General features: G+C 46.2%; 1 protein-coding gene and 1 non-coding gene across 5 annotated transcripts in view; one reads left to right on the forward strand and one right to left on the reverse strand.

Annotated features, from left to right (window-relative positions):
- Nucleotides 1-6,132: 6,132 nt before the first annotated feature.
- Nucleotides 6,133-6,215, reverse strand: trnal-cag (transfer RNA leucine (anticodon CAG)). The gene has a single exon. It is a non-coding gene; the product is annotated as a tRNA-Leu (tRNA).
- A 13-nt stretch (nucleotides 6,216-6,228) lies between these two features.
- The window catches only part of LOC140430722 (bifunctional arginine demethylase and lysyl-hydroxylase JMJD6-like), a 32,761-nt gene continuing 15,772 nt past the window's right edge, over nucleotides 6,229-23,217 (forward strand). The window contains exons 1-4 of one of the 4 annotated variants that reach the window (XM_072518396.1): nucleotides 6,229-7,121; nucleotides 10,338-10,479; nucleotides 17,847-17,976; nucleotides 18,580-18,684. In XM_072518396.1, the coding sequence (XP_072374497.1) occupies nucleotides 6,484-7,121; nucleotides 10,338-10,479; nucleotides 17,847-17,976; nucleotides 18,580-18,596 (927 nt within the window). In that variant the 5' untranslated portion in view covers nucleotides 6,229-6,483 and the 3' untranslated portion in view covers nucleotides 18,597-18,684. Of the gene's footprint in view, nucleotides 7,122-10,337; nucleotides 10,480-17,846; nucleotides 17,977-18,579; nucleotides 18,685-23,217 lie in introns of those variants that run through there. The other 3 variants (XM_072518397.1, XM_072518394.1, XM_072518395.1) reach the window with 3 other exon arrangements.

Below are 23,217 nucleotides of genomic sequence, written 5' to 3' on the forward strand. Positions count from 1 at the left end.
CCCCATTTCCAAGTCTGGGATCCGACCCAACAGACGCCGCATAAAACCCGCATCGTCCCAGTTCGGAGCATACACATTGACCAGTACCACCCTCTCTCCCTGCAACTTACCACTTACCATTCTGTACCTACCGCCATTATCTGCCACAATGATCGACGCCTCGAATGACACCTTCTTTCCCACCAAGATCGCCACCCCTCGAATTTTGGCATCTAGCCCCGAGTGAAATACCTGACCTACCCACCCTTTCCTCAGTCTTACCTGGTCTGCCACCTTCAGGTGTGTCTCCTGGAGCATTACCACACCCGCCTTGAGCCCCTTCAGGTGCGCGAACACGCGGGCCTGCTTATCCGGCCCATTCAGTCCCCTTATATTTCAGGTTATCAGCCGGATCAGGGGGCTATCCGCCCCCCTCCCCCGCCGACTAGCCATAACCCCTCCTCGGCCAGCCACACGCCCGCACCCCACACCCGGCCCGTTCCCCACAGCGGCCCACCCCCGTCTCGACCCTCCCCACCCGCTCCAGCTCCTCCTTGACCTTAGCAGCAGCAACTCGATTCCCCCCCCCACCCTGCGGCTGGGACCCATCCTAGCTGGTTTACTCCCCCCATTGCACTTCTGCAAGTCAGCTGACTCCTGCTGACCCCGGCCACTCCCGCCTCCCCTTCGACTCCTCCCGTTGTGTGGCACACCCTCCTCTCCCGCTCCCCATCCACTGGCTCTCCCCCTCCCCCCTCCGTTCTAAGCGCGGGAAACAATTCTCACTTCCCCCCCCCCCCCCCACGGCCCCCCACCCCCCCCACCCCCCAGTCTTCGGCGCGGGGAAAAAGCCCGCGCTCTCCACCTACCAGGCCCCGCCACCAACCAAAACAGTGCCCAACCCGCCTCATCTACCCTCCCCAACCCGAAAGAGAAAAACACAGAGAAAAAGAAACCCAAAACAATGCAAAGGCCCCCCCCCTCCCCCCGAATCAAAAATAGGCATAACATATCCACCGCAGTCCCCAATCACCCATCCCGACCCTCAGTCTGTGTCCAGCTTCTCGGCCTGAACAAAGGTCCACGCCTCCTACGGAGACTCAAAATAATGGTGCCGGTCCTTGTAGGTAACCCACAGTCACGCCGGCTGCAACATGCCAAACTTCACCCCCTTCCTGTGCAGCACCGCCTTCGCTCGATTGTACCCGGCCCTCCTCTTCGCCACCTCCGCACTCCAGTCCTGGTATATCCAAACCTCCGCGTTCTCCCGCCTGCTGCTCCTCTCCTTCTTGGCCCACCTGAGCACACATTCCCGATTGACGAACCGATGGAACCACACCAGCACCGCCCACGGAGGCTCGTTAGCCTTGGGCCTCCTCACCAACACTCTATGGGCCCCTTCCAGCTCCAGGGGCCCCTGGAAGGACCCCGCTCCCATCAGCGAGTTCAACATGGTGACCACATAGGCCTCCACGTCCGACCCCTCCAGCCCCTCCGGGAGGCCCAGAATCTGCAGATTCCTCCGCCTCGACCGATTCTCCATCTCCTCGAACCGCTCCTGCCATTTCTTGTGGAACGCCTCGTGCGCCTCCACCTTTACCGCCAGGCCTAAGATCTCGTCCTCATTGTCAGAGATCTTTTGTCGAGCCTCTCGGATCGCCACCCCCTGGGCCGTCTGTGTCTCCAGCAGCTTATCAATAGAAGCCTTCATCGGCTCTAGCAGGTCCGTTTTAATCTCTCTGAGGCAGCGCTGGATGCCCTCCTGTTGCTCCTCCGCCCACTGCCTCCACGCTGCCTGGTCTCCGCCCGCCGCCATTTTGTCCTTCTTCCCTCCCTTCTTCTGGTCCACCACCACCTTTTTTGTCGCCCCGCTCCTAGTTAAAGCCATATACCGATGGGGAGCTATTATTAACTCCTTCCCACACCGGGAAACGTCGAAAAAGTGCCCTTGGGTGCCCTGAAAAGAGCCCAAAAGTCTGTTTTTGCAGGAGCCGCCGAATGTGCGACTTTGCTCCGCATAGCCACAACCGGAAGTCTCGAGAGGGAATCCTTTTGGCAGTGTTCGCTTCACCAACCTGCCCCAAAAAGTCTGTGGAAACTCCTGAAAACGGTCTGAGAGTCCGTTCCAGACGGGAGCTGCCGAATGCGCGACCTACTGCTCCATGGCCGCCACCGGAAGCCTCGTCCCCGCTTCTTGGTAGATCTTTTCACAGTTGTTCCCTCTGCTGCTAGAATTCACCTTTAATAAAGGCCCTCAAGTCAGCTTGCAGCCTCTTAGCTTGCCCTTCCCCCGCCTGCATGCTGGAAGAGGCTTTGTTTATCCTGCAGTTAAAGCCAAATCTTTTACTGTTTCTGCCGGGTCTGGTAACCAAGAGACATACCATTCCTGGGGGACACTGTCGGGGGAATGTTGCAGTCTTCTTCCCACACCGGGAAATGTCAAACAAATGCCGTGGGGGCCCTGTAAAGAGCCCAAAAGTCCGTCCCAAGCGGGAGCTACCGAACATGCGACCTAGCCCTGCATTGCCGCACCCGGAAGTCTTCAATTATGAATTAAAAGACACTGCCTGAAACACAAGTGATGATATGAGCAGTGCCATCTTTGGTCCTGGCCACTGCTTACCCTGTCACTCACAATAACATAATGGAGTAAAACACTGGAACAGCACGTGCTTGGTAGCAAATGCAGCCAAAGGTCCATGGGATCCAAGGGTAAGTGGCAAGTTGTTCCAAATGTACTTCAGTGGCAGGATGCAGAGGGTCAATGGGTATTCGTGTTACTGATAGGTTGTTTCTGGTGGGGTTTCACAGGCTTCAGTATTGGTCTTGTTGTTTGTGATATATTTCAATGATTTAGACTAAAATTAAGCATGCAGGTACAGCAGGTGGTAAAGAAAGCAATTGGTATGTTAGCCTTCATAGCGAGAGGATTTGAGTACAGAAGCAGGGATGTCTTGCTTCAATTGCACAGGGCCTTGGTGAGGCCATACCTGTGTCTCCTTATCTGAGGAAGGATGTTCTTGCTATAGTGATAGTGCAGCAAAGGTTTACCAGACTGATTCCTGGGATGGCGGGACTGACCTTCGAGGAGAGATTGAATTGCTTAGGATTGTATTCGCTGGAGTTCAGAAAAATGAGAGGGGGGATCTCATAGACACCTATAAAATTCTAGACAGGGTAGATGCAGGAAGGATGTTCCCGGCTATGTCCAGAACCAGGGATGACAGTCTGAAGATACGAGGTAGACTATTTAGGATCGAGATGAGGAGAAATTTCTTCACAATGAGAGTGGTTGGCCTGTGGAATTCGTTACCACGGGAAGTAGTTGAGGCCAAAACATTGCATGTTTTTAAGAACCAGTTAGATGTAGCACTTAGGGTGAAGGGGGTCAAAGGATATGGGGGGGAAAGCGGGATGAGGCTATTGAGTTGGATGATCAGCCATGATCATCATGAATGGTAGAACAGGTTGGAAGGGCTGAATCCTGATCCTATTTTTTATGTTTGAAAATTGGTTCTGTTGTTGATAGTGCAGAAGAAAGATATAGATAACAGAAATAAACCAATGGACTGGTCTGGTGGGCATAAACATGGCAATTGGAATTCAATACATTTGAGCAGGGCTGCTCAGTGGTACAGTGGTTAGCACTGCTGCCTGACGGTGCTGGGGACCCGGGTTTGATCCCGCCCTGGGTCACTGTCAGTGTGGAGTTTGCATATTCTCCCCGTGTCTGCGTGGGTTTCGCCCCCACAACCCATAGATGTGCAGGCTAGGTGGATTGACCACACTAAATTGCCCTTTAATTAGAAAACAATAATTGGGTACTCTAAATTCATATATTTAAAAATTTGAGCAGGACAAAGAAGGCAAGGGAATTCACAATAAATAGAAGCTCTGACCACACACTATTCAATTTAATGGGCATGGTGCCAGATGACTGGAGGAGTGCTAATGTTGTACCAGTGATTAAAAAGGAAGGAAGGAATAACCCGAGCAATTACAGGCCAGTCATTCCAATCTCGGTGATGGATAATTAATTGGAAACAAATTGTGAGACTATATCATTTAGAGAGGTATAGATTAATTAAGGACAGTTTGATGGATTTGTTAAGGGAATATCATGTCTAATTTGATTACATTTTTTGAGGAAGTAACAAGGAGAATCAATGAGAATAACTTGTTTGGTATAATCCAAATGGATTTTAGCTAGCCAGAGAAGAATGAAGGAACAGAGGAATCTTGGAGTACATGTCCATAGATCCCTGAAGGTAGCAGGGATCCGGTTTCCTTCCACAGTCCAAAGATGTGCAGGTTAGGTAGATTGGCGATGACAATTGCCCTTAGTGTCAATAAGCTTCGGTGGGGTTACTGGGTTACGGGGATAGGGTGGAGGCGTGGGCTTAAGTGGGGTGCTCTTTCCTAAGGGCCGGTGCAGACTTGATGGGCCAAATGGCCTCCATCTGCACTGTAAGTTCTATGATTCTATTCTATGAACAGGACAGGGAGGTAATGTAGTGAAGAAGGCACTTCATAGATTTCATTGAATTCCTACAGTGCAGAAGGAGGCGATTCAGCCCATCAAGTCTGCACCAACCCTCTGAAAGCACCCCCCCCCCCCCCGGGGTCAAGCCGCACCCCATTCCCATAACCCAGTTGCTCCAATTAACCTTTTGGACACTAAAGGGCAATTGATGATGGCCAATCCACCGAACCTGCACATCCAGGATGCTTTCCTTTATTGATTCATGGTTCTATATGATAATCTATAGGAACATTAGAAATAGAAGCAGGAGAAGATTATATAACCCATTGAGCCTGCTTCATCATTCAATATGACCATAGCTTCAACTCCGCATTCCCACCTGCTCCCCATATCCCTTGATACTGTGATAGACCAGAATTCAGTTTACCCCAGCCTTAAATGTATACAATGATGGTCCATCCACAACCCTCCGTGGTAGAGACTTCCAAAGAGTCACAAACTTTTGAGTGAAGACATTTCTGCTCATCTTAGCCCTAAATGATTGCTCCTTTACCTGAAACTGTGCCTTTTTCTAGATTCCCCAGTCAGGAGGTACAATGTCTCAGCATCTAGCCTGTTAAATCACTAGTTCATCTTTCTTATTGTGGATGCTCTGCGCATTGAGATGAAGTGACTTCCATACTTTTACCACTATTCCCTGCATGTACCTCTGATGCACCATTACTGAAAACTCTCTGCCTCTTCTTGTCCCACTGTTTGTCGTTATACAACTTCAATAAATGTTTCTATTGCCTCAACTTGTCTCTTTGGATTTTAAATTGCCCTTCATCTGAATCCCACTTTTGTTTAAAGCCATTTTTCCATAATCTGATCATTGCACTGGTATACTCTTAAATTTATATGATCTGTCACGCCCTGTCACAATCTGATTACCCGTATCGCTATCCTTGTACTGTAACTAGGTGTGTTACACTAGCATAGAGCCTGAGGTGCCAAATGTCCTCTTTCTTTTATGATTCAGTGTAATGGTATGTGTACATGGAACCCTTCTTCTCTTTGGACTGCCACCTATTCATAGGGTTTTATCATTTTTATCCAGCTTTTTTGGTCCTTATTTTGCTGTAACAGTTAAAAATTATGATGAGAAGTTTATTTTCACTGACCTGAGCCTGTATAGGTGTTTAACAATTGGAAAGATTTTCCAAAGGGAAATGTAGGAATTATTTTACTCCCCACCTCAGCTATATGAGCATGACCCGTTAATAATTACATTACAATGAGAAACTAGAAGTTTCAAACAATATTGCTACAGAATCAGTTACATTTTCAGACACGAGACTTGACAGTTATGCGTTTATTATTTATCTCTGATTTTATTAGTTCTGTTGCATTAGAGGGGAAAAATATAATTTCAGGAAAATATTGAAGGGACACAGAGAGAGGTCAGGGAGTGGAATTAATTGGATATCTCTTTGAAAGAATTGGCACAGATATGATAGTCTGAATGGTCTCCTTTGTGTGCTTAATGCATATGGGCATATACAAAGTAGAAGAAAATAATGAATTTGTGAAGTATTTGTAAGCAGACTAAAGATACTACCTATATTTTACCCATCTGTAAATAATTGTAGGGTTATGAGCAGCATTCGAGTTATGACAAAAAAAACTAATGTCAGGAGTGGGATTCGAACCCACGCCTCCAGAGGAGACTGCGACCTGAACGCAGCGCCTTAGACCGCTCGGCCATCCTGACTGTGGAAGTTCGCCCGGGCGAGGCGGCCCTTGTTCGGGACGGCAGCTTAGTGTTTGATTTGCAGACAGTTAATAGGTGTCATCGTGATTGCCGCATCGGGACAGCAGCTCTGATCATGAGAGTAGGACCACAAATAGGCGATGAAGGATTGAATTGAAAGGCGGACTGGAAGCCCGTGTTTTTGTCTCTCGAAATCGCGGTGATCGGACATTTTGTTTTGTTTGGCAGGGTGAACGCCGGGCCTCCCCGGCCCGGCGGGGTCAGTGACATGACGGCGGCGGCAGCTCGGAAACTGAGTCGGGAAGAGGTGGCGGAGCTGGTGGCTCTGGCCCTGCGCTCCGGCCTCAGCGAGCGGGACATCGCGGGGCTGGCGTCGGTGCAGAAGCTGCTGGGCCGGTGCCGCTCCCGCCGCCGAGGCCTGGGGCCTACCGCCGCCGCCCTCGTCCTGCTGCTGCTCCTCCTGCTCTGTGCCCCGCTCCCCCAGTCCGCCCTCCGCCTCTGCTTCTGGCTCCGCGGCCTGTCGGCCGACGGGCAGATGTGCGTGCTCGGCTTGCCCGACCTGCACAACACCTTCCGCCGGCCCCTGGACTGCCGGGTCTGCCACAACATCACCGGCGTGGACAGGAAGAGCAACCTGAGCCATGAGGAGTTCCTGCGGGCTTACGCCTACTCCATGCAGCCGGTGGTGGTGGAGGACGGCCAGAGGAACTGGTCGGCCCGGGAGGCCTTCAGCTTCGAGTTCTTCACGCGGATCTACGACAACGACAGCCGGGCCCTGGACAACAGCGGCAGCGAGTGCCAGTTCTTCCCCTACGACACCGAGTTTCTGAACCTGGGGGATGTTTTCAGTATGGAGGCTGGCCGTGTTGGCATGCACAGCAATGCCAAACCTTGGTACATTGGATGGTGTGTGTGAGACAATTCAGCAATTTCAATTTCCTTGCATGGTTAGGGGAGAATTACACACAGACGAGAGAGGACAGTGGATTACCAGTCAGTAATCTAAGCTTTTTCCCTTCCACGAGGAAAAGGAAAAAGTGCCAAGGGCCACGATAAGGTGGGAAAGGATATGAGAGAGATGTCTTCATTTGCTGTTATCACACATGTGGACTTCAGAGGCTGAAGACTGTAGGAACATGGAGAGAAGTAAATGAACAGGACCTTGGAGAGCCCTCCATTTAACAGAAAAGGGGGCAGGTGACAATCATCAACTACCATGTAAATTGGGGCGAATGTCATATGAACAAGGAGCAGGAGTAGGCCATTCTGTCCCGTGAGCCTGCTCCACCAGTTAATAAGATCGTGGCTGATCTGATAGTAACTTCAAATCTGCACTCTGCCTAATCCTGATAACCTCCCCCCCCCCCCCCCCCCCGCCCTGCTTACCAAGAATCTGTCCACCACTGCCTTATAAATATTTAAAGCCTATGAGTGGGATTTACCGGCTGATGGGAAATACTGGTCTCACGCCAGTGCATGGGTTTCCCGGCAGCGAGGGGTGCTGTCAACAGGAAATCCTGTTGCCAACAGAAGGACCGGTAGATCCTGCTGGCGAGCTGCCTTCCCTGCTGAAAAACGCAGTGGTCGGTAAATCCTACCCTCTGTTTTGGGAAGAGAGTTCAAAGATTCTCAACATTCACGGCGCCGAGGTCCCAGGTTCGATCCCAGCTCTGGGTCACTGACCGTGTGGAGTTTGCACATTCTCCCTGTGTTTGCGTAGGTTTCGCCCCCACAGCCCCAAGATGTGTGAGGTAGGTGGATTGGCCACGCTAAATTGACCCTTAATTGTAAAAAATGAATTGGGTACTCTAAATTTAAAAAAAATAGATTCTCAACACTTACGAATAAAAAAAAAAAAATGGCCTCAGCTCCATTTTTAAATGAGCATCCCCTTATTTTAAATAGTGACTCCTAGTTCTAGATCCGCGCACAAGAGGAAACATCCTCTCCACATCTACACTGTCAAGACCCCTCAGGATCTTGTATGTTTCAATCAAGTCGCCTCTTATTCTTCTAAACTCCAGCATATATAAACCTATCCTGTCTAACGTTTCTTCATAAAACAATCCACCAATGTACCAAGTATTAGTCTGGTAAATCTTCTTTGAGCTACCTGCAATGCATTGATTGACATTTTTCTTTAAATAAGGTGACCAATACAGTACTCCAAATGTGGTCTCACTAGTGTCCAGTACAACTGAAGCATAACCTCCCTACTTTTGTGTTCAATTCCCCTTGCAATAAATGATTACATTTTATTAGCTTTCCTAATTACTTGCTGTACCTGCACACTAGCCTTTTATGATTCATGCCCTAGGACACCCAGATCCCTCTGCACCTTGGTGCTCTGCAATCTCTCAATGTTTAGATAATTTGCTTATTTTTTATTCTTCCTGTCAAAATGGGAAATTTCCCATTTTTCCATATTATACTCTCACGGGGAAACTTTGGCATTGCACAATAGTTTTAGTTAGAGGCCATGTGACAGCAACTTATTCTGAAACCGAGAAGTTCAAGAGCATGGCGGTGATTCACAAAACGTATGAATCTGCCATTAGCCATACTGACGACGATCGATTAATTAAAACTTTAAAGGTGATGAATGATTTGAAAAGTGGAAACTGCATCCATAGCTTTAGAAAGGATGAGATGAATGGACAAGAAAGTTGGAGATCGTCTTGGGATCAGATTAGTGCAAGCACATTTAAATTCCAAAAGAAAGGTGAACCGAGAGTGAGATTTAAGAAATAACATTAGAAAATGGTAGAGAGAGGGAAATTGACCTAAAATGGTTCACCTTCTAATAAGGAGCACGGAAATTGAGCAGTCAGTACTGAGGTGAGATGAAAGGAAGATTCACAGAAGCTGCAAGGGACAGCTTTAGAAGTGATCTAAATGAGTAGTGATTGCAGGGCAGGAAGGCATTAACCTGCACTTGAAGTAAATTATTTAGCAACAAGATAGGAGGACACAACCTGTAATCTGCCAACCATTCAAGAATTTTTATATTCCATGAATAACATTGGTTTTGAGTTGATGGCAAACCTTGGTTTTGATATTGTGGACTCATATTCAAGAAGGTGAGTTACTGAAGAATATCCTGTATAACAGACCTGCAGTTGTGAATCATGTTTTGGGCCACAGCTAGAAGTGTGCATCCTCCAAATTATCAAAGAAGAGGAAATCAGCATATATCTACAATTTAACATAAAGCGCTGTTTTGATATTGCAAGCTGGTACAGATACTGTTTCATTAGTTTATTGCCTGTTTATTGAACAGCAGGTGATAGCATGTTAGATGTTATATTGTCAGCATCTGTTCTCACTGTACAAGGTCACAGCGGTATATGCTCTGTTTTGCCCAGCTGTTTTATTTCATTTTTTCCCCCTGGCCTCAGCATTGAAAAAGGGCCAATGTAATATGCAGTTAAGTGAAAGAAAAACAGAAAATGCTGGAAAAGCTCTGGTTGGGCAGCATCTGGGCAGAGGGAAACAGCTTCAAGAACCCTGGCTAAAATCTTAAATGGGAATTGTGAATTAGGGTAAAATTTCCAGATGGTTATAAATAGCAAATAAATTGTACAGACAAAACTCTTTTTTAAATTATTCAGAAAATGAAGGCAACTGCCCCATTCCTTGATTATGACTTTCAATTTGAAAGATAGTGGGGCGAAAATTAAACACTCCAGCCACACCAATTGTTTAAAATTGAACCTGTTCCAACATGAATCTGCGGTTCTCTAGGATATGTAACCTGCAGTAAAATGCTGCGTGTTTGTAATCCGTATTAAGATGTAATTTACATAGGATACAGTTTAGATTGGAATAAAGAAAGGGGGCCATATTTTCTGGTCTCCAGATTGACCGAGACTGAACGTACAACTGAAGATGGGCATCAGGACTCTGTGGAATACCTGACAGGTGGACCTACATGAAAAATTTGTTGCCCAAACCACGTTCCCCACCCCTCTCGTGCGCCCACTGTTTATTACACCACCAGCCTAAGCGAGTTATTGGTGACAAACGTGGCGAGATTTGCATCTGTGGGTGTATGGTGGCAAGAGAGGAGGGGGGGTGAACTAATTCCATGTGATAATGTTGACTTCTGCTTTCATCTCACAGGAGTAACTGTGATTCCAGTGCAGCAAGTGTCCTGAGGCAGCACTACAAGCGACCATATTTTATCCCAGCCATTTCTGAATCTAGTAAAATGGATTGGATATTCATGGGAGTACCAGGACATGGAGCCCACATGCACGTAAGAGTGAGAAAATGATTGCTCATTTGTTCTAGCGAATGGCTGCATAATGTCATTGCTATAATGTAATGTCTACCCAACCTGGAGCATCTACGTTTTGCTTTATAGCTGCATCCTGTGCTTTAGACCTACAGGTTAGAGACAGTTTGGAAACATTTTATGTTGTGAAACCAGAATAGGGACTGCTTGCCACATGCCACCATTCCCAGTAATGTGGAAAGTAATGCTGTTTTAAAAATAAATTTAGAGTACCCAATTCTTTTTTTACCCAATTAAGGGGCAATTTAGCTTGGTCAATTCACCTACCCTGCACATTGTTTTTGGTTGTGGGGGTGAGACCCATGCAGACACTGGGAGAATGTGCAAACTCCACGTGGACAGTGACCTGGGGTCAGGATCGAACCCGGGACCTCAGCGCCGTGAGGCAGCAGTGCTAACTGCTGTGCCGCCCCAAGTAAACCCATTCTAATGAATCTTGTACACCAATCCAGCCTAAAAGTTTGGAATTTGTCTTCATGTCAAAACTTGCTGTACTTCCCAATAATTCATTGCAGGTGATGATCTAAGGTACCTGAGATATCTTGGAGTTTATAATTCAAGAATTCTGGTAAAATCCAACAGAATATGCTCCTTTAACAACTTACAAAGAAAGCATCTTCTTTTACAAATTTGTTCCAATAAAATGCCATTTCCACAAGCATTTTGTTTTGCCATGCATATTACACGTCTTCAGAATAGCAATCCAATAGATTATATAGCAGTTGTCTGCTGTTACCAGCATAGTGTGCGGATTGACACCTGTGGAAAGGCCGTACTGTGACCAGCGCGCACACTTTATAGCACTTCCGCAGTAAAATCTACTCCAGGGTTTCAGCCCATATCTCTGTCCAATAGGCAAGAGTGGAGCAAAAGAAAAGGCAGATGCATTAACTTGAGCAGTGGAGAGAGGCTTTGGAGAAATGGTCAATGGCTACAGAGAAGGTGAGGAGGACAAGAGGGGGTACCACAACATGGTTACAGTCACAGGATGTCATCTGTGACTTTCAAATCGGTTCATTTTCTATCAGGGACGGAAACCTGATTGGACAAAAATAAGGAGTTGCAGAAAAGATGGACACAAATTTGGAAGGTGACACCACTCTCAGGAATAGAAAAGGAGTCTTAGAGGGCTGCAGCACAGAAAAGGACCTTCGACCCATCGCGTCTGCGCCAATCAAAAACAACCGCCTACCTATTCTAATCCCATTTTCCAGCACTTGGCCCAGAACCTTGTATGCCCTGAGATCGCAAGTGCACATCTAAATACTTCTTAAATGCTATGAGGGTCTCTGCCACCACCACCTTTTCAGGCAGTGAGTTCCAGACTCCCACCAGCCTCTGGGTGAAAAAGGTTTCCCTCACATCCCTTCTAAACCTGCGCCTTATTTTAAATCTATGCTCCCTGGTCATTGATCCCTCCACCAAGGGGAAAAGTTTCTTCCTGTCTACTTTATCTCTGTTAATAATCTTATACATCTCAATCATGTCGCCTCTCTGTCTCCTCTGCTCCAAGGAAAACAGCCCCAGTCTATCCAATCTCTCTTCATAACTGAAACTCTAGCCCAGGCAACATCCTGGTAAATCTCGTCTGCACCCTTACAAGTGCTAGCACATGTGGATTCAGAACTACTCACCATGCTCCAGCTGTGGCCTAACCAACATTTTATACTTTTCCAGCATAACCTCCCTGCTCTTAAACGCTATGCTTCAGCTAATAAAGGCAAGTGTACCATATGCCTTCTTAACCACTGAATCCCCCTGCTCTGCTACCATGGTTCCTCTAATTCTCTGTACTTCCCAGGGTTCTGCCATTTATCATGTATTCCCTTGCCTTGTTTATCCTGCCCAAGTGCATCACTCACACTTATCCAGATTGAATTACATTTACCACTGATAAGCCCGTCTATATCCGCCTGTAATCTAAAGTTATCCTCCTCACTATTTACCACTCCACCAATATTCACATCACCCGCGAACTTACTGATCAACCCTCCTACATTCATGTCTAAATTATTTATATAAACCCCAAACAGCACAGGGCCCAACATTGATCCCTGTGGGACTCCACTGCCTCATGCTTCTGCCTCTCAGCCAATTCTGGATCCAGTTTGCCAAATTTCCTTGGATCCCATGGGCTCTTACCTTCGCTTTCAATCTCCCATGTGGGACCTACGTCAAATGCATTTCACTCATCTACACACCTGGTCACCTCTTCGAAGAAATTCAATCAAGTTGGTCAGTCATGACCTCCCCTTCACAAAACCATGCTGACAGTTCTCAATTAATCTCTGCCTCTCCAAATGCAGATTAATTCTGTCTCTCAGAATTGCTTCCAATAGTTTCCCCACCACTGAGGTTAGACTGACTGGCCTGTAGGAAAGGGTATATTGGAAAATCGAGCAGGATTTTATAAAGACAATGGGACCAAAAGCAATTTTGAGCTGCACAATGTGAGGAGGATATCCTCCACATGAAGATGGAACTTCATCTCCACGTGAAGATGGAACTTCATATCCACAAGGACTGTGGAGTGATCACTCCTAACAATGTTATCATGGACAAGATGCTTTTACGGCAGGTAGATTGTCAAGGAAGTTTTTCTCTGCAGTTGGCCCTTTCACTACCTGATGCAAGCCCAGCCTGGCAGGTGTATCCTCAGGTCTTGGTCAGCTTGAACAAGAATGATGCTACCTAGCCACTGTTGGTGATGGATGTGAATCTCTTAACCGGAGTACATGCTGTGTCCTTGCTACCCTCAGTTCTTCTTCCAAGTGGTGTATAACTTGGATAGTATTGATTCGTCAGCTGAGGGAGGGTGATCTGTGTTAAGCAGCAGAAGGTTTACATACCCATAAAATAAGCAAAATACCACAGATGCTGGAATCTGAAACCAAGAACAGAGGATGCTGGAAAAACCAGCAGGCCTGGCAGCATCTGAAGGGAGCACAGTTAAAGCTTCAAGCCTGCTTGACTCTTTTTCAATTTCAATACCAACGTTTGATCTGAGTCTTCAATGGGATATAGATCGATGAAGTGAGTGGGCAAAAAATTGGCTGATGAAGTATAATGTGGGGAATGTGTGAGGTTATCCAATTTGGCAGGAAAAATAGAAGAGCAGAATGTTATTTAAATGGTGAGACTATGGAATGCTGCATGAAAGAGGGATTTGAGTGTCCTTGTACATGAAGCACAAAAGGTCAGCGTGTAGGTATAGAAAGTAATTCGGAAGGAAAATAGAACGTTGGCCTTTATTGCAGGGGGTGGAGTATAAAGGTAGGGAAGTCTTGCTGCATCTGTACAGGGAATTGGTCATACTACACCTAGAGTACTATGTTGATCACCTTACTTAAGGTGGGGGGGGGCGGCATATCTCCTTTGGAAGCAGTTCAGAGAGGGTTCAGTGGGCTTATTCTGGGATGAGGGGTTTGCCTTGTGCGGTTTGTCCTGTGAGGACACTTTGAGCAGGTTGGGTCCATATCCATTGTAGATAAAATGATGAGATTCTGAGGGGTCATGACAAGCTAGATGCTGAGAGACTTTTCCCTTTGTGTGGGAATCTAGAGCTAGGCTGTACAGTTTAAAAATTAGTGGCCTTTCATTTAAAATGGAGATGAGGAGGAATTTCATCTCTAAGGGTTGTTAATCTTTGGAATTATTTTCCCCAGAGAGCAATGGAGGCTGGATCATTGAATATATTCAAGGCAGAGTTGGAAAGGTTTTTAATTGACAGGAGTTGAGGGTTATGATGAGAAGAGAAAGCAGGAAAGTGGAGTTAAGATGACAGTTGGAACAGACATGATCTTAACTGAATTGTGGAGCAGGCTTGAGGGGGCTAAATGGTCTACTTCTATTTCTTATGTTCTTGAGAGCCATTATACTTCATGGGGTCTGGTTGCCATGTATTAAAAACAATTTAGAGTCACTGGGGAAGGTGCCAAAAGATTTAGAGATATTACAGAAATACAAAGTTATGCCCATCAGGAAAGGAGAAACAGACTAGCTCTTTTTTCTCTTAAAAAGAGAGGCTGCTGGTCCGCCTAATAAGCAATTGGACATTTTGAAATGAAATGTAAATCGCTTATTGTCACAAGTAGGCTTCAAATGAAGTTACTGTGAAAAACCCCTAGTCACCACATTCCGGCGCCTGTTCGGGGAGGCTGGTACGGGAATTGAACCATTCTGCTGGCCTGCCTTGGTCTGCTTTAAAAGCCAGGGATTTAGCCCTGTGCTAAACCAGCCCCATGAGATTTGTTGAAGTCTCCATGGGCTGTTCCCCACTGTGTCACTAGCTCTTGTGGGTCTGCCCTGCCAGTGGCAGCCAAAACTGATGACAATACCCCAGGTATGGCCTTACCAAGGTTCACTACAATTTGAGCATAGTTTCTCTACTTTTCAATTCTACCCTTCTAGAAACAATGCCAGTGGGGGTCAGGGGAAAGCTCTTCACTGGCTGGAGTCATACCCAGCAGAAATAAAGATGGATGTGATCATTGGAAGCCTATCATCTCAGCCTCAGGAGTTCTTCATGGTAGTGTCCCGTCATCTCCAGCTGCTTCATCAAATAACTTTAATTCCATCATAAGTTTGCGTCAGGAGTCATTCCCACTGACTGTCCATCACTGTCATCACCTTTTGTGGATCTGCCCTGTCAATGGAACTTGTACTGACGAGGAATCCACAGTATAGGAAGTCCTATGTACTTATTGAAAAAAAAAGGTTCCAAAGACATGACATGGAGATAGCCTGTCTTTGCCTCCTATTTTACTATGCTGTTGAATCAGTTCTTCTAAAACGTCATCATAACTCCATATTCAAATAAAACCAATTTTAAAATAATTTTCAATCGACAAGGACTGAACTAGAAAGAATGTTACATATACTTCATGGAATAACAGTACAAAAGAAGAGATTGGGCTCAGTACTAACTCTGCAGTGGTTCTCTTCCCTTTCCCTGTTCCCCTTTTATAATTTTCCATTTGAAATACCAAGCCATTTTTCTTTTCAACGGTGACTGCGTCCTGTCTCAATAGCCACTTGTTTTTATATTTTAATAACCCCATTATGAGCAAAACATTATTTTACATTTCTCCTTCATTCTTCTAACTAATGATAGTCCTGACTGTTGCATTTGTTATTGATTCATCAATCAATGGGAATAAGTTTTCTACTGCTCTCTCAAACCTTTCATGATTTTTATGTCCCGTCTAAATGTTAGGTCTCGTCTCAACCTTCTTTGTCCGAATTTGTAAAAAGCCATAATTTTTTGAACTTCCTCAAACATTTAATTCCTGCTATTAATCTTTTGATTCATTGCTGTATTCGTTTCCAGGGCTGAAATCACCTCCTGCACAAAATACTCCATTCTGTGCCTTAACCAATGTCTTGCACAAATTCAGCATCTCTTCCCTATTTTTATATTCAGTGCCTATTTGCTTTAGTGGTTACTTACAATAAAGGATTGTTGATTTGGTGACAGTAATTCCACTTATGATCTGTGCAGTGTGGTTTTTGTAATAAGAAACTTTAAGCTGACCAATTTGGTTATGCAAATAATACAACTTGGTTCTCTGAGTCCGACAATGTCATAGCATGCTCCAATGCAAGAGAACAAAACAAGCCCTGGAGCAACCTGTTCTGGCCTTCCAGGTCCTCGACAGGTGCGTGGCTCTGGAGCTTAAACATACTTTGCCTTTAAGAGAAAATGGGTTCTGTTGTACGGTTATACAGTCTGGTTTACATCAACTGAAGTCTGCCGCTGCACAAGGACCTTACCAATCTACCTGCTGCTCACCTCCCATCACGCCTGCCTATATGGCTAAGATCACCGTGGCAAGGAATAACAGCAAAGGCCTGGTGGCAGCAGGAATGGAACCAACACGCTACCATTAAAAACCACTTCCTCATCACAGATCCCGTAGCCCACCCACCCGGCTTCAACCTGCCACGTCAGCATTGGGCACTCCTCAACCGTTTCCACATTGGAGCCTTTGTGCAGGAAATTGACACAAGTGGGGGTCTTTCAGGGAACCCGAACTGCAGCTGTGGTGCATCCCAATCAATGACTCTCATTGAAGACTGCCCCTTGACAAAATTCAGCAGCAGGCTCCAAGAGGTCCATTTAGCCACTGCGGAAGCTATTGCCTTGTTTGGTAAATACTGCACACGTTTCTAAAAAAAATACAGCCTGGGCATCTGCTTACATAATACGTCGGCCCAAATACAAGGGTTATACATTTATCTGTGGCTGCAATTTTAGCCGTTTGCCTGGCTTCTAATCCTTTGCACTACACATTTTGTTTATAATACAGTAAGTTCTTAAGCCAAATGTTTATCCTGTTCTCAAGGCATGGATGTTTTAATTTGCTGCTCTTGTGTTTCCAGGATGTCTGTTGCTCATATGTAGAAACCTGGTTCAGATTTTTCTTTCCCTTTTGCTCCATCACTAAAATGACTATAGAATAGGAATGCTGGAATTGACATTTTAAATCATTTTAAAACATCCTAATTGTGTCCTTGTATGAAGCTCATTTAATTATATTGCTGGTTTTAAGATTTAAAACTGCCATACAGAAAGGTTAAATGGAAAAAGACAAAAGGAGTCAAAGCTGATAGGGATAGGCAGGAAAGGAGAGTTTGAAGTGACAACATATCAGCCATGAACTTATCACAGTAAGAAGTCTTACAACACCAGGTTAAAGTCCAACAGGTTTGTTTTGAATCACTAGCTTTCGGAGCACAGCTCCTTCGGTGATTCACCTGTGCTCACCCCAGTCCAATGCCGGCATCTCCACATCATGAAGTTATCAAATGGCAGAGCAGGCTCGAGAAGCCGAATGTCCCACTCCTGCTCCTAATTCGTATGTTTATATGAAAGAGCTTCATCTTGAAGGTGAATATGAAGCCGTCTCTTTTTAATTCCCCAGTTCTATAATATCTGTTTAGGGAATGGGTTTTAGTGTTTTTTTTACAGTATAGCTGTTGGTCTGAAGCAGTTATTACGCAAATGTAGCCTGACTGGAGTTGGAGCCTAGACTGACACCACTGGAAGAGTGGGGGTGGTTTGCTTAGCTGTGTTTGAGTCAGTTTTGGCCTTCAAACCCAAATTACAATTTCTGAAGTCGTTTTAGGTTTCAATAATTCCAAACATGCAGATTATCACACAAGTTTATTTTCCTTCACCTGCCTCCATTACAAATATAGGCTTAGTCCCAAGCCTATGATCTTAAGCTATCTGACCTGTTACTACGTACAGATCATGACCGTTAGGTTTTAACCATCTACGTTCCTTACATTTGATGTTAAAATTATTTAGTAACTTTTTTTTTCCCTTTTAGATTGATGATGTAGATAATCCCTCATGGCAGGCCCAAATCAGAGGCATCAAACACTGGAAACTAGAACCTCCAGCAGAATGCTATTATGAATGTTCTTCTCTGGAAGCCATTGTGTACCCTGGGCAGATCAGTAAGTACTATACACACTCTTGCAACAATCCCAAATATTTATAACATTGGAAAGAAGTGATGACTCCTAAACTTCACGTTACAGCTAAGTTTTACAGTCTTATTCATCGGGACCAAGATTATACATTGAGTCCAGGGTTCCCACAGGACTCTACTTGTATCTGATTGCATTAAACAATTCAGGCTTGTCACCAAACACTCTGTGCTGCTTGGAAACGGAACATTACAATTTAGTATTATGCAATCAGTTGTCAGTCAGGGATTAATGTCCACGCTAAATTTCGATTGGCTGTGTCCCAAGCCTCGCTTTGACAGTGGTTGAACTGCTATTGAAAACCAGCCCAGTGAGCTATTGAAGTTTAATACTGGATAATTCACTTTGTGCATCAAAAATAAAGGCAGTCTGTCAGTGGTGTTAGCTGGTCCCTCAATGCAGCATTATATTTGAATTGCACATTTATTGTTAGGTTGGAGATTAAATGACCACAACAGACAGGAGGTCCGATTGTGTGTGCACAGTCATTCCAGATAGTTTCTGAACAATGGAATCATTTTTTCCATCGTCTTCTGACAAGAGTATAATATTTTGAACTAAATTTTACAGATGGACCCCCAACTTAACAGGCCATGTTTACCTTGTACAGAGTGATTGTGGAAAGAAGAGATAAAGCACCCTTTGTGAGCTTAAAACCAGGGCAAGTTATATTTCAGATTTTGCTTTTTTAAAATGTCCCTCAACCATTATAGCATGTTGAAGTTTCACAATAGAGGATGGCATGGTGGCGCAGTGGTTAGCACTGCTGTCTCACAACGCTGAGGACCCGGGTTCGATCCTGGCCCCGGGTCACTGTCCATGTGAAGTTTGCCCATTCCCCCCATGTCTGAGTGAGTCTCACCCCCACAACCCAAAGATGTGCAGGGTTAGGTGGATTGGCCAAGCTAAATTGCCCCTTAATTGGAAAAAAAAATAATTGGGTACTCTAATTTTATTAAAATTCAAAAAAAAGTGTCAGATTAAATCAAATCCAAAGAGCTCCAAAGGCGGTTGCATCATGACAATGTCCAGATTAAATCCTTCGTTAAATTTGTTGATAATTAACCGACTGGAGGAAACATGAAGAGGAGGAGGAGGGCAGAAATAATTTCCACTGTAGTGATCCCACCTTGTGGGTGGCACGGTCGCACAGTCGCTTCACAGCTCCAGGGTCTCGGGTTCGATTCCCGGCTTGGGTCACTGTCTGTGTGGAGACTGCACATTCTCCCTTTATCTGCGTGGGTTTCCTCTGGGTGCTCCGGTTTCCTCCCACAGTCCCAGTGCAGGTTAGGTGGATTGGCCATGCCAAATTGTCCTTAATGTCCAAAAGAAGGTCAGGTGGGCTTACTGGGTTACAGGATGGGGTGGCGGTGTGGGCTTGGTTAGGGTGTTCTTTCCAGGGGCTGGTGCAGATTTGATGGGCCAAATGGCCTCCTGCACTGTAAATTATATGATATTCAATGAATGATGGGTCAGGCTCTTGAGAGTTTGAAAGTATGAGTAACCTTGGAGAGCTTTTCCCCAGAAGGAGCTAGACAATTGTGAGTGGCAAGGAAGACAAGAAAATGGTTGGAAATGTCCTTGTGTTTGGACCCCCCCACTGAAAAGTACGTGGAGATGCCCCGTGTCGTGGGCAATTCTGTTATTTCCCTATTTAATTGCACATCATCAACAATGGGTGAAGAAGGACCGTGGGCACTGTTGCAAAAATAACCCAGTGTGAGACACTGCTTTAATAGAGGAAGGGGCAAAAACAATTGAATAACATATATATTTAAATAATTGATAGTCAATCTAGTTGGATCCTATATATGGTTAATTGAAGAGAGAATCTCACTAGCACAGAGGCCAACAAAGAATCCCAGTTCATCAGGGATTCAGCTCATTGATTGTAGTGGAACTGCAGTCAAGTATTTGTTAGTGCTTGATTTGTAGGAATGACATGATGTTTTTAAGTGTTAAGTGGGTGTTTCTCTGCTTGTTAAAAATAGTACAGTTTGAAAAGCCACAGGCACCGAGCCAAACCTGTACTATTATAGAATAACACATTACTAGTCAACCATTAACCCATGTGTATCATGCATAGCAAAGGTACCAATCGCATGACAGATGGCTGAAGCATTTGGTCCCAGGACACCACTATTATTTTAGAAGGCATGTGAAGAATGCAACAAAATACGAAACTGGAACTTGTTTGTTTTATTTATAATATCACACATACAGCCATACCTTGGCACACAAATCATGGAACTTTCATCATTTACAAAATAAACATGGTGTACTGCTGCTACAAACAGACTCATTAGAAAAAAAAATTGCATTTATTCAAGAGCCTGTCTCAAGTACTAGCTGAACAATACGAATTGTTATTTTTAAAAATCCAACCGAGCAAAATCCAGACCGTATTGAATTTTAAGTAAATTGTTTCTAAATTATGGTACTTTTAAAAGAAAAAGAGAAATCATCGCATCAATTGGTAATTGTCAATTTTTAAAAATCAACTATGAGCAGTACTGTACTGTTCCTGCAAGAGAATTATTTCAGTGCAACTTGGAGTGCACTCTCTTTTATTGCATTATAGTATATTTAATCTTTTTACTTGGGAACATGCAAAAAAAGGCTGAATAAAATCAGTTAACCCATCCACCAAGTCCCATCTCGATATACCACAACCTCCGTGTAAATTAACCCACCCTTGGAGATGCACAATCTCCTGGGAGAGAGACACAGACGGAATGAAAGTTTTGTGGCAGCCATGCGGGGGTAGGTCGCGTTTTCGGCAGCTCCCTCCGCAAACTGACTAACGGGCCCTTTCAAGGAGCTTTGACGGCCCCTTTTTGGCACCAATCGGCAGGCAAACGGCGCAAGAAGGCTCCCCACAGCAAATTATGGAGGGGACCAGGAGCAGGACGGCCAAACAAACGAGCAACGAGAAGCGGCAGGAACGGGCGCGGGAACAGAAAATGGCGGCTGGCTTGGATCAGGCAACGTGGGCCCAGTGGTCGTGGGAACAGCAGGAGTTCCTTAGAAGCTGTTTTGCTGACCTGAAAACAGAGATGCTGGCTCCAATGAAGCCCTCAATGGAGAAAATGGTTGAGACCCAGAAAATGCAGGAGAAGGCGATCAAGGAGATTGAGAAAAAGGTCTTGGATAACGAAGACGAGATACTGGGCCTGGCCGTCAGGGTGGAGGCACACGGCGCCCGACACAAGAGGTGGCAGGAGAGGCTGGAAGACCTTGAAAACAGGTCCAGGAGGCAAAACCTGCGCATTCTGGGCCTACCTGAGTGTGCGGAGGGGTCGGACGCGAGCGCGTTCGTCACCATGTTACTGGGACCCTGATGGGGTCAGGAGCATTCCCTCGGCCTCTGGAACTGAATGGGGCGCACAGAGTCCTTGCAAGGAAGCCCAAAACGAATGAACCGCCGAGGGCCATGGTGGTACGGTTCCACCGCTTCTCGGATAAAAGTTGCAGGTGGGAGAACAGCGTAATCCGCATCTACCAGGACCTCTGAGCAGAACTGGCCAAGAGGCGCGCAGGATTCAACCGGGCTAAGGCAAAGGGGTGAAGTTCGGGCTGTTGCATCCGGCGAGGCTGTGGGTCACTTATCAAGATCGCCACCATTACTTTGACACACCGGATGAGGCGTGGAACTTTATCAAGCAAGAAAAGTTGGACTCAACCTAAAGGACAGACACACTGGGACGTTACTCTGGTGGGGATGTTAATTGCCGAGTAGCCGGAGGGAGCGACATTGTGTTGTTCCCTCTTATTTTTGTTTGTTCGCTGTTTCTTCGGCCATGTTTTCGGCTTTTGTAGAGCTTGGCCGCAGAGGGAGGAGGGGCCCTACACATAGGGCTGCGCTCCTGGCAGCCGGAGCCGTTTCTTTTGTGGGGTCGGGTTTGCGCCCGGGGTTTGTTGTTTGTTTTGTGGGGAGAGGGGGTCGGGAAATGTTCTGTGGGGGCCGTTGAAGCAGATAAGTTGTGCTTTCCACGGTGGGGGGAGGGGCCCGATAAATGAGGCATCTGAACAATCACAGAGGCTGGAGCGGCCGGGGTCAGCATGACTCACGGAAGCGTAATGGGGGGAGAGCCAGTGTCAGCGTGAGACGCACGCTGGTTAAAATTCCGGACTTAGACTCACATAATCTGATTATGGAGGGTGATTTCAACACAGTTATAGACCCTGTATTGGACCGGTCAAACCCCAGGTCGGGGAAGCGACCAGCGGCGGCTAAAGAACTGAGGGGATTCATGGAACAGGTGGTGGGCGTAGACCCGTGGAGATTCGCCCGACCGAGGGCGAAGGAGTTCTCTTTCTTTTCCCATGTCCACAAGGTTTACTCCCGTATAGATTTATTTGTGATGAGCAGGGCGCTAATCCCTAGGGTGGAGGGGACAGAATACTTGGCCATTGCAGTCTCCGATCATGCTCCACACTGGGTGGATTTGCGTCTTGGGGAGGAGAGCGGTCAGCCCCCACTATGGAGGCTAGATGTGGAGCTGCTGGCAGACACGACGAGGTTTGTGGGCGGATAAGGAAGAACTTTAAAAACTACCTGGAAATTAATGATACGGGGGAGGTAGCGGTGTGGGAGGCCTGAAGGCAGTTATCAGAGGGGGGTTGATCTCTATCAGATCCCATAGAGAGAAGAAAGACAGAGCGGAGAGAGAAAGTCTAGTCGAGGAGATACTCAGAGTAGGCAGGAGCTACGTGGAGACCCTCGAGACGGGGCTACTGAAAGAGCACCGGTGGCTGCAGGCGGAATTCGACCTGCTGACCACTGGGAAGGCGGTAGCATAGCTGAGGAAGGCCAAAGGGGCGGTCTACAAGTATGGAGAGAAAGCGAGTAGAATGCTGGCGCGCAAACTTCGCAAGAGGGAGGCGGCCAGGGAAGTGCGGGATAAGGAGGGCAACACGGTCATAGTCCTAGAGGGGGTGAACAAAGTTTTTAGGGCGTTCTACGGTAAATTTTACGAGTCAGAGTCCCTGCCGGGAGGGGAGGGGATGAAGCAATTCATGGACCAACTGAGGTTTCCAAAGGTGGAAGAGGATCTGGTGGAGGGACTGGGGGCTCCGATAGAGCTGGAGGAGATGGTAAAGGGGCTAGGGAACATGCAGTAGGACAAGGCCCCGGGGCCGGATGGCTACCCTGTAGAATTCTGCAAGAAATGTTCGGAACTGCTGTGCCCACTCCTACTAAGGACC

The sequence above is a fragment of the Scyliorhinus torazame genome, chromosome 10, assembly GCF_047496885.1.
Source record: "Scyliorhinus torazame isolate Kashiwa2021f chromosome 10, sScyTor2.1, whole genome shotgun sequence".
Lineage (NCBI taxonomy): Eukaryota > Metazoa > Chordata > Chondrichthyes > Carcharhiniformes > Scyliorhinidae > Scyliorhinus > Scyliorhinus torazame.